Below are 14,949 nucleotides of genomic sequence, written 5' to 3'. Positions count from 1 at the left end.
CTTCTGGTGGAAGTGCATTCCATGTTCTACATGATCAGATTACAAATGAACTTTTGGAATATAATCCATTTGTAAATTGGGGACTTGCTCATATCCTGAGATAAGACTTTAGAAGTTTGGGAGTCGTAGATTTAAGACACGGTGAATAGTAATTACCTGGAACGCATTACTCAGAAGGCACTGCAGACAAAAGTTAGGTAAATTAATGATGACAAGTTCATAAAGGTTTCTAAGAGAAAGCTTGTATTTGGTAGATTATATTCTTGACCTTTTATTGTGTCCTTGACTTTTAAAATTTTATTCCAGAACAGTTATTTCTACCTTCCTCTAATTCTACTGCTGTTCACTGCCATGACCACCATGGAAATTAGTATTCAGCAGATATTCGTAAAGTGCCAATAGTGAATGAGACACTGAGAAAGACATTGAAAGGTATAAAGAGGAGTAAGTTGTACCACAGTTACTAGTTTTTTGCCCCATTCCATCCTGGAATGCCCCATTCATTCCTCTGTCCTGTCTTGCCCCCTTTCGTAGGCATCCCCTAGACAGCTGTCCCGCACATCTAGTGTTCTGGCCAACAAATCGTTGCTTGGTGTTAAAGCTGATGAGAAATTTGTATGACTTGAATTTTTGCATTTTTGAAGGAGATCTTAATTCTCATTATTGAGAAAGTGCCTTTCTCCAACTCACCAAGGATCAAATAAATATAGACTTGAACTATCACTCACACACACAAAAATGCGTATATCTTATAGGAACCTTCATTTCTGAAGCATCGTCCAACAGATGTGAATATACTTCAAGAATAATGGGATAGAACTTTTGAAATTATGTCTTCCAAGCTGAAAAAGCTTCTTATACTAATCAAGCCCCTTAAAATTAGATTGGTGATATATATTTTACCATTCAAGTATTTTTTTTCTTTTTTGGTGGGAGATGTATATATAGAACATATATAGAGAAAAGTACGTAAATCATAGGATAACCATAAACCAAATTGTTGTGTAAACACTACTCAACAGTAGCTCATTGTGAGTCCCAGGGAAGCCTCCTATGGGTTCCTCTCTGAACACAACCTCATCTTTTCTTTTTAGGAGTAACTGCTGTTCTGACTTCTTGAAAATCGTTTGTTTTATCACCTGTATAGTTCCAAACAATATAGTTTAGTTAAAGTTTACATGAATGGAATTCTGTATTCTTCTTTTGTTCAACATGTGTGGTATTCATGTATGTATATAGCTTTAGTTCAGCCATTTTCATTGCTGTGTTGTGGATGCACCTGTGGAAAAGTACTCCATAATTAAAAAAAAAAAAAATCTAAAGGCATCCATATCGGCCAGGAGGAGGTCAAACTTTCACTCTTTGCAGATGACATGATACTCTATATGGAAAACCCAGAAGATTCCACCAAGAAACTGCTAGAACTGATTCGTGAATTCAGCAAAGTTGCAGGATATAAAATCAATGCACAGAAATCGGTTGCATTCCTATACCCCAATAATGAAGCAACAGAAAGAGAAATCAAGGAATCGATCCCATTTACAGTTGCACCAAAACCCATAAAATACCTAGGGATAAATCTAACCAAAGAGGTGAAAAATCTATACACTGAAAACTATAGAAAGCTTATGAGAGAAATTGAAGAAGACACAAAAAAAAAAAAATGGAAAAAGATTCCATGCTCCTGGGTAGGAAGAACAAATACTGTTAAAATGTCAATACTACCCAAAGCAATCTACATATTCAATGCAATCCCTATCAAAATAACACCAGCATTCTTCACAGAGCTAGAACAAATAATCCTAAAATTTGTATGGAACCAGAAAAGACCCCGAATAGCCAAAGCAATCTTGAAAAAGAAAACCAAAGCAGGAAGCATCACAATCCCAGACTTCAAGCTGTATTACAAAGCTGTAATCATCAAGACAGTATGGCACTGGCACAAAAACAGACACTCAGATCAATGGAACAGAATAGAGAACCCAGAAACGGACCCACAAACGTTTGGCCAGCTAATCTTTGACAAAGCAGGAAAGAATATCCAATGGAATAAAGACAGTCTTTTCAGCAAGTGGTGCTGGGAAAACTGGACAGCGACATGCAGAAGAATGAACCTGGACCACTTTCTTACACCATACACAAAAAGAAACTCAAAATGGGTAAGACAGGAAGCCATCAAAATCCTTGAGGAGAAAGCAGGCAAAACTTCCTTGACCTCAGCCACAGCAACTTCTTACTCACCACATCTTTGGAGGCAAGGGAAACAAAAGCAAAAATGAACTATTGGGACCTCATCAAAACAAAAACTTCTGCACAGTGAAGGAAACAATACGCAAAACTAAAAGCAACCGACAGAATGGGAGAAGATATTTGCAAACGACATACCAGATAAAGGGTTAGTATCCCAAATCTATAAAGAACTTATCAAACTCAACACCCAAAAAACAAATAATCCATTGAAGAAATGGGCAATAAATAAATAACCAATCAAATAAAGAGGGCATTAAGGAATCAACCAAATAAATAAAGACTTGAAATACCACTCACACACAATGCCTGCACCAGGACCTCCTAGTCTTAGCTATGATAACTGTAATAAGCTCTGTTATGTGAGAGAAATAAGTCCTCCCACCTTATTCTAACAGCGTTTTTCTTGGCTTATTCTTTGTCCTTTGCATTTCTATATGAATTATAAGATCACTGTGGGATCTTGATTAGGATTGATTGCATGAAATCTATAAACCAGTTTGGGGAGAATTAATATCTTCATAGTGTTATACTATGAACATGGTATATTTTTACATTTATTTAGATTTTCTACAGGGTCTCCTGATGAGGTTTTATCATTTTCTTTGTGGTGGTCATACACATCTTTTGTTAGATTTAGTTTTTAGAGATTTCATATATTTTAATGCTATTATGTTACCTTTTTTTTTTTTTTTTTTAATTTTCCCACTGTTAGTGATTCCCAAAAATTTTTTAAAGGAATAACCAAGTCTGTATTTGTTATCTGCCATGCTGGGTGGGATGTAAAGAGAAGCAAGTAGGAAAGAATGGCAGTGAAAAGGGTGTACTAGGTTCTCTTTCATAGACTTTTCTCCTCCTTTGTGGAAAGCTTAGGAAGTGCTTATTTGTTCTCCACAAGTGTGTAGCCTGTGGAAGAAAGGGCAGATCCTGTATTCTTTTTTCTGTAAGGGGACGCGCTGTACCCTTCCAGTCTCCAGTGTTACACAGGAGGTGCTAATTAACTGCTGGGAGAAGTAAAAATTTTGAGTGGGCAGTTTCTGATCTAAATTACAATATTTCCTTGGGGAAAGGAAAGAAAGAGATATAACAAAGTTACTTATGTTCCTCAAGAAGCCTGGTTGTCAAGGATTTTCTAGATTAGGTCTCCCAGCTAATGTGAAAGTGTCCAGATCTTAAGTATGTCAGTTCATTAAGTGATTCTTTTTAAAATGTGATTTAGAGAATTTCTCAACCTACTTCACCTCAGCAGTTAGAAATAATCAATATCTCATTTTCCTGTATTCATCAGATGTCTTGCTAGGCTCCTGGAGAACAAACGGATCCCAGATAGAATCTCCCTCTTAAAGTAGTGAAACAAACAAAAATGAGTGGATGTCATCTCCCATTGTAAATTGCTCTTAGCATGTGATTTATTTATTTCGTCTTTTTCCAAATGTACATTTTAAAAGTAACTGAGCTAATACTATGCTTTTTTCATTTAGCATTATAGCTTAAAGGTTTTCATGTCATTGAAATATTTTTATAATTAGCCTTTTTAATGGGTGTATAACATTCCATTCTGTGTGTCATTTATTTAATTTTTGCCCTGGTTGGATATTTGTTGTTGTTGTTGTTTTAATGTTTATTTATTTTCAAGAGAAGGGGAGGGGGAGAGGGAGAGGGAGACAGGATCTGAAGTGGGCTCTGCGCAACAGCAGAGAGCCTGATGTGGGGCTCGAACTTATGAACCATGAGATAATGACCTGAGCCGAAGTCAGACGCTAAACCGACTGAACCATCCAGGTGCCCCTGCCCTGGTTGGACTTATGAATCATTTTCTGTTTTTCACACATATACTAGTATTCAGATGACTTTTTTCTGAATTTTGGATTATTTCCTTAGAAGTGGAAATATTGTCTTAAATAATTTCACTATTTCAATGTTGAAAAATTTATTCACTATCTGTTGAGCACCGTCTGTGTGTTAAGTATTGGACAGACATTAAGGAACAAGACAGGTAAAGTTCACATTGTCATGGAATTTATTTTAGTGAAAGAAAGATTAGAGTTACACACACCAATTCATAGTTACAAAATTGGTAAGTGCTTTGGTGGTGGGAAGCAAAAGATAACAGAATAGCAAATCTCATAGAAGTGGTTCCAGGGGCGCCTGGGTGGCTCAGTTGGTTGGGCGTCTGACTTTGGCTCAGGTCATGATCTCACGGTTTGTGAGTTAAGAGCCCCGCATCGGGCTCTGTGCTGACAGCTCAGAGCCTGGAGCCTGTTTTGGATTCTGTCTCCCCCTCTCTGTGCCCCTCCCCTGCTCCTGCTCTGTCTCTGTCTCTCTCAAAAAATAAATAAACATTAAAATGAAAAAAAAAAAAGAAAGAAATGGTTCCAATATAAGTGGGGGAAGGGGGATTGACTGGGAAAGGCATCTTTGAGGAAGAGATATTTAAGCTGACAGCCAAAACACAAGTGGTGGTTGGTCAAACAAAGGAAAGAGGGAATAGCATGTGTTAAGGCTGCGAGTGGGAAAGAGGACAGGGTACAGGCAAGGATTGTTGGGGAAAAGTTGGCACAAAAGAACTAAAAGAAATGAAAAGTAATGTCCCTGGAGAGAGAAGAAAGTGATGTGAAATAAGTAGGCAGATAGGGGCCAGAGCACACCCACCTTTGTAGGCCTTGTTAAGAATTGAGATTCTGGAGACATACTTTGACCCATTCCATTCCAAGTGGTCTGCCGATTTATACTTCTGTCAACCCTGCATGAGTGCCTGGCTCACTTACGTTGATAACCTCATTTGTAAAAGACTTTTCTAATGTGATAAATGAAATGTTTTCCTTTCAATTTGTATTTCTTTGGTTCCTAGTGAGGAAAGAACCTTTCCCCAAACGTTTGTAGCCAGTGGATGTTTCATTATTTTTTGACCATTCAGTTCATTTCCTTGTCCATTAAAACATTATTTTTAAGGTTCTTCCCAAAGTACTCTTGTAACAGACTGGGAACCAACTGCTTGTCAGAGTTTGTAGAAGAGTTTCTTACATGTCTCTCACTCAGTATATATCTGGATAAGGGGCTGGATCAGGTCAAGACTGGGTTTCTTTTGGCTTTGTTATTTTATGAGTCATGGGTATATAAGTCTGTGGAGTTGGGAATCTGAAAAGAAATTGATAAACTCTGGTCCCAGCTCACATCATCTTTCCTCTGAGAGACAATCCACGTCTCTTGTAACCAGAGCTAATTGCTGCCTCTTCCACGTTTATTTAGCTCCTTGTTTGTATTCTTATTTAGTACTTTATTTTTCCATTTTTCTATTTTAAATTGTTGGTTAGAGATCTCCTCCTCCTCCTCCTCCTCCTCTTCTTCTTCTTCTTCTTACTTTTAAAAAAAATTTTTTTTTTTAATGTTTATTTTTGAGACAGAGAGAGACAGCATGAATGGGGGAGGGTCAGGGAGAGAGGGAGACACAGAATCTGAAACAGGCTCCAGGCTCTGAGCCATCAGCACAGAGCCTGACGCGGGGCTTGAACTCACGAACCGTGAGATCGTGACCTGAGCCGAAGTCAGACGCTTAACCAACTGAGCCACCCAGGCGCCCCCTTCTTCTTCTTTTTAAAGAGGGTGAATGAGGGGGAGAGGGGCACAGGCAGGGAGAGAGAATCTTAAGCAGGCTTCATGCTCTGCATGGAGCCCAACATAGGGCTCAGTCCCACAACTCTGGGATCATGACCTGAGCTGAAATCAAGAATTATATACTCAGCCAATGAGCCACTCAGGCGCCCCTGTCCTACTTCTTTATAAGGTCCTTGAGGGTAGAGGCAGTGTCAGTCTGGTTCAGCCTTGTCTTTGTGCCCCCACTGGCACTTGACATTGTGCCTGATGACAGTATTTCAGACATACAGTATGAATGACCTGGCTGTTTATATTTATAGCTATCATAGCCCTTAACATTTCCTGTACTTTGAAGTTACCTGAAAATACTGCCTTCATGTATCCTGAAGCCAAGGAAGAGCATACCTATGGTACTGTGTGATCCTCCTAGGTTTGCAGGTCTTGACTGGGTTTTTCATCAGTAGTAGATTTTGGTCACAGGAAATAGAAGCTGCCCAGGACCTGTAGTGACTTGCCTGAGTGCTGGGTTATGTTATCTTTGGGTGTTTTCACTTTGCCCAACACCAGGTATCTGGGGGAGAGACTTAACTGGTTGGGACCTGTAAATTTTTTCATTATGATGATTAGATTTTGGTAGAGATGAACCTCAGTAAACTGTATGCACTTGTGAGAACCTAAATCAGAAATGGAACATGATTACATTTTAGTGTTCTGAAATCCCACAGAGACCACAAAAAGGTGTCTGTTACTTTGTGTATAGTACCTGTCTGTACTACATTCCATCATAGAAATGGATGTCAGTTGTTGGTGAAGTTGACAGCTTTCGATGGTTAAAGAATTGCTTATTTTGTAGTGATCTAGGCACTCTGTTTTTCTGGTTTCTCCCACTCATTCCCTACAATTTGGGCATTTTCATTGCCATTAGCTCTTAATATCCCTGAGGGCATTATTGTGGTTGTCCTTATTTATGTTCATTCTATACTTGAATGCTATGGATAATTTTATTTTAGTCTTCCTCAGTTTTCCAAATAATAGCACCTTAAGCATGTGCTTTAATGAAAACTTTAACAGACTATACCTGCCTTTTCTGAGTAGGTAGGGATTCTTTTGTTGTTATGAACTTTTCCCATACTGTTAGAATTTTCTGCGCTAAATAGGGCTTTTCATTCTATTTGGCATACATTTATGAATGCTGTCACATGTCAGACACTGTGCTCCATCTGTTAATGTAGAGACATGAAGCCATGTGGTAAAGAGCATTAATAGAGGTGGGCACAGGTTCTGCGGGAGCATAAATGAGGGGTATTTAGCATATCCTTGGAGGGTGTGAGGAGGGTGGGGAGACTGCCAGGATCATCAGAAGGCAGCAGTTAAACTGAGATTTGAAGGCTGAATAAGAATTATTTGGTAAGAAGGATGGTTTTTAATGAAGGCAAGGCTGGAGAGAAGGAACGCAGTTTGGAAACTATTGCTAAAGTACACAGTACCACCTATGTATTTTCATGAAAAACTTTGACCTGAATTGGATCAAGCCTCTGTATTTAACTCCTAATTTACTAGAAATATAGGGGATAGGGCAGCATGTTAAATGGCACCATGGGGGTATAATTAGCAAAGTCCAAAATGTGGGGAAACAACCTGTTTTTTTTCAACAAATAAACTACAAGAGAAGAAAAAGGAGGAATTATGGATTAAAAGAGATTTAAGAGACAGATCAATGAAATGCAATGTATTGTCCCTATTGGACTCTGATTTGAATAAATCAACACTAAAAAATTTATGGGACAGTTGGGAAATTTTGAACATTGAATAGTTGATATTAAAGGATTTTTAAAACTTTGGGTGGTAATAATATTGTGATTATGTTTAAAAAAATTGTTCTTTTAGATGTACAGAATATAGATGCAATGAAATGATGGCTAGAATTTGTTATAGAGGGATCAGTGTGGGCTGGGCACACTGTGTGTGTGGCGGTGGGGGGTGTGGAGGGGCCCGGCCATGTGTTGATAAATTTCGAAGCTAAGTGATAGGGCACATAAGCAGGTTATTATGCTGTTCTTTCTACTTTGTGTTTCAGTGTTTCCATAATTTTTTTTTAATGTTCATTCATATGTTTTGGGAGAGAAAGCCTGCGCATGTGGGCGTACTTGGTTGCAGGGGAGGGGCAGAGAGAGAGGGAGAGACAGAAAATCTTAAGAGGCCCCGAGCTGTTGGCACAGAGCCTGACATGGGGCTCAAACCCACCAACCAGGAAATCATGACCTGAGCCAAAATTCAATGTTTTTTTTTTTTTTTTTAAAGCTGTTGCTATGGGGTGCCTGGGTGGCTCAGTTGGTTAAGTATCCAATTCTTGATCTTGGCTCAGGTCATGATCTTACTGTTCCTGAGATTGAGCCCTGCTTTGGGCTCTGTGCTGACAGTGCAGAGCCCACTTGGGATTCTCTCTCACCCTCTCTCTCTGCCCTTCCCCCACTCGTGTGCGCACGCGCATGCACACACACACACACACACACACTCTCTCTCTCTCTCTCTCTCAAAATAAATAAATAAACTTTAAAAAAAAATCATTAAAAAAAAGAAAAAGAAAAAAAAGCTGTTGCTATACTCCAGACAAGAAATATGAAGGACCTGAAATAAAGCACTGGCTGTAGAGATGGAACAAAAAGGAAGAACTTGAGGAATAAATTATGAAACAGTCAGACTTAGATGTCTAGGGCTTGAGGGAGGGGTATCTAAGTTTATGGTTTGGGACCTGAATACTGTTACTTAAGATAGGAAAAATGGAAGCAATGTATCTTGAGGGGTTGGTCCAGGATGGCATTGGGTGCTTGTTTGGGGACACACTGAGTTTCAGATAGCAGATAGAGATGCGCAGTTGATAGCTTACAGATAAAGTCAAGCTGGGTGTGGGTCAGTATGTAGGAGGTAGTTAACCCTACGAAAGGATGAGATTGCCCAGGGAGAATACGTAAAAGAGGGAAGGGAGGGCTCCTGATAGGAGCAGAGAAAGAAGAGAGCTCCTTAGGAATCTTAAGAAAATCAAGGAAATAGAAGTTTTAAGAAGAGTGTAGAAACTATGACAAATCCCGCAGGAAGTTCAAGTAGGATAAGTCGTCTAGCTCCCTTTGATTATGAGCGTTAGAGGCCTCTGTGGAGACTTTGGGCGGGGTGTGGGGAAGCTTTGTGAATACAGTATATTGATATACTGCAGGTATCAAGTCCCTTTAGTGTGGATTAATAGAGACTGTAGCATATTAATTTTGTGTTGGTTAGCTAGAGAGTTATGATTAAAAGCAAAAGAGCTTTTATTTAATTGGAAATTAAGATCGTTACACTTCATTCCCTTGGTGCCATTAACTTCAAAAGCATGTTCAGTTGTACAAAGACCTTGTCAAAGTTTACTTTAGTTCTCCATGAAATTTTGCCGACTGGCACACACACAAAAAAATAGTGGCACTGAGGCTGTCATAGGGGTTCAGGCTTCCAGCTTTGTGAAACCTGTCTTAAAGCCAGTTTCACAGTGAGTCTGTCACCGTGCTGATACCCTTCAGGGTAAATGCAAAATCTTAGCAGTAGGGAAAGATTATGTTGCTTGTTTCCTTTTTTAAAAAGATTGCTTTTTTAGATTTCTGTCTAAAAATCGTTTTCCCTTTCTTGAGCTCCTTTGATCCCAAATTGCAGGTGAGATAATGGGTGTAGAATTGCCATGAAAAAGTTAACCATCAGTTGCACTATGATGCGTTGCTGTTGCCACCACCATATGACTGTCAGTAGCTCTGTAGGGCTGCGGTATTGACAGCTATGACCCTCCAGGCCCTCTTCTACAGCAAAAAGAGACATTTTGGCAGGAGGGGAACAGCCCTCTGCCCTTCCTGCCATCGTCTCTGCAGGAATCTTATAATTTGTGTTTATTTTCCTGTAAGTACAGAACTGTGAGAACTTGTTTCATTTGAAAAACCCTCACACAGCAGATTGTACTGCCCACGTAGGGACAAAGGAATGATTCAACCTTTTAAGGATGCTTTTCCTTTAGTTGCTAACCTCTGACCGGACTACCGTGTAGTCTGAGAATTGAAATTTACCCATTTTTCATAAGACAGTTGAAAATTTGATTGCCAGAAGGGGCTGGTGAGAATGCTTCTGTCTTCCCAGAGCAGCACGTAGCCCACACTGGCTGCTGCTTGGTTGCCTGTTGAGTCATTCCCACACTTCTATATCGAGCTTTGCTGGCTTTTCTTTTAAACATGATGTTCTTGGAGTGAGAAAGAAAGGAAGTTTTTCTCTCCTCCATAACATCTCCTCCACCCCAAGTCTGCATTGCTTTCTTTCTTCTAATAACAGAATATTGCCCTCAGTCCTTCTGGGACTGTTTTCTCTCCTAAGGTCTTAGTGGTGCTCATTTATCATCGGTTTGACTCTGTAAGCGTTATGGCATTCGCTGGGCTGAGTTGCAGCAGCAGGCTTTCCAGATACAGGCTGCCGCTTCACCAGAAAGATGAAGGAATTCTAGCTAACATACCAAACATGGATTTCTAGTTTCCAGCTGTTTAAAAGTCCGTCAGATATGCTAAAGGGCATCTTAATGTGCTTATAATGACGGTCAGTGAGTGAAAAGGACTGTGAAGGGAATGAGTGAGGCTTTCAGTTTGGATAAATGAAATTGCTCTGGTTTGAAAGGATTTTAGTTTGTTTTTGTCTTTTGTAGTGGAAGGTAAAATGCCTGTATTCGTTCTTGTTCAGAAGAGCCTGCTCTGTGCTAGTGGAAAAAGAACTGAAGTATAAGGGAAATCCTTATATATTTGAACTGTCATCTTATGTGTTCCGTACGTCTAGCAAGATCACAACCCATTTTAGAAAAGTCAAATAACATCAGTAAAACTGTCTATTGACAGATCACATGTCTCACATAGGAACAAATTAAGGGGCTCGTTTAGGGGATTGGCAGATCTGAAAGACAGATTACAGCTCCGGAATGTATTCAGATGACTTTTTGAAACAGATATTTTAATTGGAGTGGGGGTGGAGAAATACTTGTGCTTCTGTAGTTAAATATTCAGCTTCCTTAGTCTGTTATCCATAAATACCACAGATGAAAAGCCCTTAGAACTCTTTTTCAGAAAACTAACTCACCATACACAACCCTCTGTATGCATGTGTTTGTATGTACCTAATTCCCATCCCCACCGAAGTAATGGGTCAGTAATTGGGCTGTTTGTTTCAAAGGATTGAGTTGTTTGAATTGTGTTTTAATCCGTTGCTCTAAACGGCATTAGCAGCCAAGTCCCTTATACTAAAAGTTTTGAACAAACCTTACCTTCTCCTCCTGAAAAGGGTTGGGGGTGGGGGGAAGCATTTGATCTGTGTTCTGAAGGTCTCTTTCTGTATGTCTCTCCCCTCCCCCCAGAGACCAACAGCAAGGGGAGGAGCTCACTCACTGTTCTAACCACACTTCATATGTCTTAACTTGAGCGCCTTTTGGTTTCCTGTCGGCAGTAATTCAACTCTGTGCCATCTTGACTTGCCTGAAGGGTGGATAAATTGGTAACTGTACTGAGAAGGGGAGTGAGTTCTCACAGTCTGATTTGAGCATAAGGCACGAGATTGAATTTATGAAAGCTTCAGTTGCCTCTGAAGACAACATCTTCTGTGACTTTGAATTTTTTCATTACATTTGTGGGTTGCTGTTTCTGAGAAGAATCTGTCATGACTCTACTGGAACCAGAGATGTTAATGATGGCTGTGCAGTCCGGTAATTTTGTATTTCCTGCAGATCCTATTTGCCATGGGTTTCTTTAATAAGGTTGGGTATATCTGTACTAGGATTGGATGGAAATGGGAGGAAGATAGATGGGGCTAAACATAAATCGTCCAGTGAATGTACTTCATATTCAGGTTTTTATTATAGAAAAATATTAGTCATTTTTTTTTCTAGGTGCAAACTCCAGTTATTCAGACATAGCTTTGCTTTAGATACTTACTGACTGAAAACCGTTCAGTGAGGAGACCTATGTGAGGGGAAGAAAACACTTTCCTGTAATTAAGTGTTTTATTATTATCTGTAGCACTGCTTTTAATGTAGGATATTTAAATTGCTTTTGCTGTTTTATACATTACTGTCCACACTCTTATGTCTCTTTGTGAAAGCATGTTTTAAAATTTTTTTTTAGTTCTTTCTCATTTGTGGTATAACCTCCTTTCAGTATCATCTTTTGGTTCTTGGAAATGTTCTTTTATAACCAATAATATTGAGACTCTAAGTTTTGGAGATGGGAAAGTTTGAGCAAGAAAGGAGTCAACAGAAAGAATGTAAGATTTTTGAAATTCTGTCTCTAAAAACAATTTTCTCAATTCAGAAGTGTCTTTTAAAACAGTTAAAATTCCAGTTTGTTTTTAATGGTCCCCTTTACTTTTAGTGTTTTGAAACTTGTTAAGTTAGTTATCTAAAAATAGGGAATGTTCTTTTGTTATTTTTAGACTTCTGCTAAAATGTAGTCTGTAGTGTTTTCCTGTTTCAGAGCATATCTTGAAAGATTCATACAAGTGGCATTTGCGGACCTCTTCCCATCCGCTGGCTTTCACTCATTAGAATGAGCTAGGTTTTGGCAGATACTGTCTCTGGCAGAATTGGTCTTACTGTTCTCCTTGGGGAACACTTAGATAGTATGTTGAAAGACACAGATATCCATCTGAAGACGGGATCAGATGCTATCAGGTTAAGCTTTATGGACAGGGAAGGGCAAAGAGGAAAGATACTGCTGCCGTTCTGTTCTTTCTGGTTTTACAAATAAGACCACGATGAGCCATTTATTAGTTGAGTTCTTCTGTTCATATATGCTATATTTTTTAGGTTGTTGCCTTTCCTTTTCCTCCCTCAGATCTCTTGAGTTCCGTGTTCTAAACAAGATAGTATGCTTATCTGACTGTTTCCCACTTGTCTCTGATGAAATCACTCCCAGTTAAACTGGCTTGGGGTTTGTTTTGTTTCCCTTCTCTGTGTTAAAGTTCTCTGTTGTATGCGGGCAAGTGCACATTTTATCTTAGGGAACATAAGTTAGCATTTGAACTCTCTCACCCTTCTTTGATCGCTTTGTTACTTACAGATTATCTCAGTCCAGTAACTTTTCTTAGTAAAGGTTAAAAGATTATTTGCTTTCCCCTAAAGGGACTTACTTCTTGCCTTGCCTAAGAGCTGTTTTTCCTATGACATATGTTGGGCAGGGCTAGCTACCCATCTGTTGGACCAACTACTTCATAAAACTTTCAAAGGATAATAGTATGTAAGACAAGTACAGATAAAATTGACAAGGGTGTTGGGTACAGGTAAAATGAAAGATCTGCAGAGAATAAATAGCATGTGTGTGTACCTTTGTCTTTTGCCTATGTTCATAAAAGTAGAGAAAGTGGGCATAGCAAACCGATTTCTCTAGTACTTGTGGTTCCTAAATGTTCAAAATTTTTGTAAAATTGTTACTGTTTTCTTCTTAAGCTGTGGCCATTATGCTGGATTGCAACAGTAGTATGATAGCTATATTTATGATAGGAAATGAAAAAGCATCATTATGAAGCCTTGATAAACTAAAAGCCCACCGTTCTTTCTAAAAAAAAAGTCAAGATATTTAGACTACATGAGCCATAGGTTAATTTCTAGCAATACAATATTTGGACTTTCCTGAATATATACTTTATAGGTGAAGCCACCCAGGCACCCCTGTTTAATGAGACTTTTAAAAATAAACTTTTTGGACAAGATTTAAGATGCAAAGCCTTTATCCTAAATTAAACTTCAGGATACTGACTGTTACAGCAGTGTTCCAGGGTACATTGTGTATTTATTAACAGTGTTCATTTAGTATTTGGAGCTTGGGAGATTTTGGTGAGACATACTTGTATATGAAGATTTTCATCCTCCTCACTGCTGATGGTCTCTTACTGACCCTTTGAGATCCAGTTCAGATGCTACCTTCCTGTGAAGCATCTGAATAGAGTCAGTCCTTCCTTCTCTCTGTTCCTACAGCACCACCTTTACATTGTAGACTAATTATCATCTTTACCCATCTCTCTAATTAGGTTATTAGCTTCTCAAAGGCAATATAGTCATTTGTATTTTGGCACCTGACATTGGCACATGGTAGACACTCCAGTAAGTATCTTTTTTGAATAAATGAAAAATCTGGTTTGGCATACTTCCCCTAATAAATAGGCATAAGCCTTTAAAACAAGATATTCTCAGAATTTTTTAAAATCTGTTTTGCATTGAGAAATGAATCCTCCAACTACCGTCTCGTCTCTTAGTCAGTCCTTGCCCAGAGTAGGTGCTGTTGAACGCCTGGCTTTGAAAACTGAACTTCTTCCACATCTCAGGATGTGCAGTGTGCCCTGTGTTCCTATGATGTGTATTGTTAAATCTAAGTGTTCTGATCAAACCACGATTGGAGGATTAAAGCATCTGTCACCACTGTGGACACCTGTCTAGATCACTGTAATTAGAAAACTAATGATCTGAGATGGATATTTGGGATTTCTGAAGTTTAAGAGTAAGGGAATGTTGGGGCACTGGCTGATGCATTTTAGAACAGAGGAATGCTGGGGCTTGGCTCTTGCCAGCTAGTATGTAAGACTTTGACCAGGCGGGCCTCGTCCCTGTATCCAGCCAGTGTAGTCTTAGTTTCTGAGTCTACAACAGTGGGACAGAGTCGACTTTTGAGAAGGGGATTGACACAGTTCCTTAGGTTTCTGTTGGTCCCTTGACATACCTTGATCTCGATGAGATACCATTAGGGAGTCTGGTTTTTCTGTCTAGGTTATCTCTGGAAGGATCATAAGAAACTGCTGACAATGACTACCTCAGGGCTGGAGGATTGGGATAGAAGAGACTTTTTGTTCCACAAAACAGTTATCTTCTAATTTTATTATGATCATGGAATACCACATAAATGTGAAAACATACGGAGTATGTATTAAAACAATATATGGAGTACATAACCCAACCTAAGAAATCGAGCACAACATGTGCTGAAGTCCTCCAAGTGCCCTCTCCGATTTATCCCTCAGAAAACAGGTTTCTTTGTTTTTAACTGTATCTGCCTTTTGAATCTTTCATGTTTTGTA

At 39.1% G+C, this 14,949-nt stretch overlaps 1 protein-coding gene across 6 annotated transcripts in view; it reads left to right on the top strand.

Annotated features, from left to right (window-relative positions):
• The window catches only part of MRTFA (myocardin related transcription factor A), a 212,892-nt gene that overhangs the window by 99,823 nt on the left and 98,120 nt on the right, over positions 1-14,949 (top strand). Inside the window, exon 1 of one of the 6 annotated variants that reach the window (XM_042993352.1) lies at positions 9,434-11,590. The exons of the other annotated variants lie outside the window; for them this stretch is intronic. Within the exon in view, the coding sequence (XP_042849286.1) occupies positions 11,545-11,590 (46 nt within the window). The 5' untranslated portion in view covers positions 9,434-11,544. Of the gene's footprint in view, positions 1-9,433; positions 11,591-14,949 lie in introns of those variants that run through there. 6 annotated transcript variants of the gene reach the window in all.

Source organism: Panthera tigris, chromosome B4 (genome assembly GCF_018350195.1).
Source record: "Panthera tigris isolate Pti1 chromosome B4, P.tigris_Pti1_mat1.1, whole genome shotgun sequence".
NCBI lineage: Eukaryota > Metazoa > Chordata > Mammalia > Carnivora > Felidae > Panthera > Panthera tigris.
This window is presented reverse-complemented; position numbering and strand designations above follow the sequence as displayed.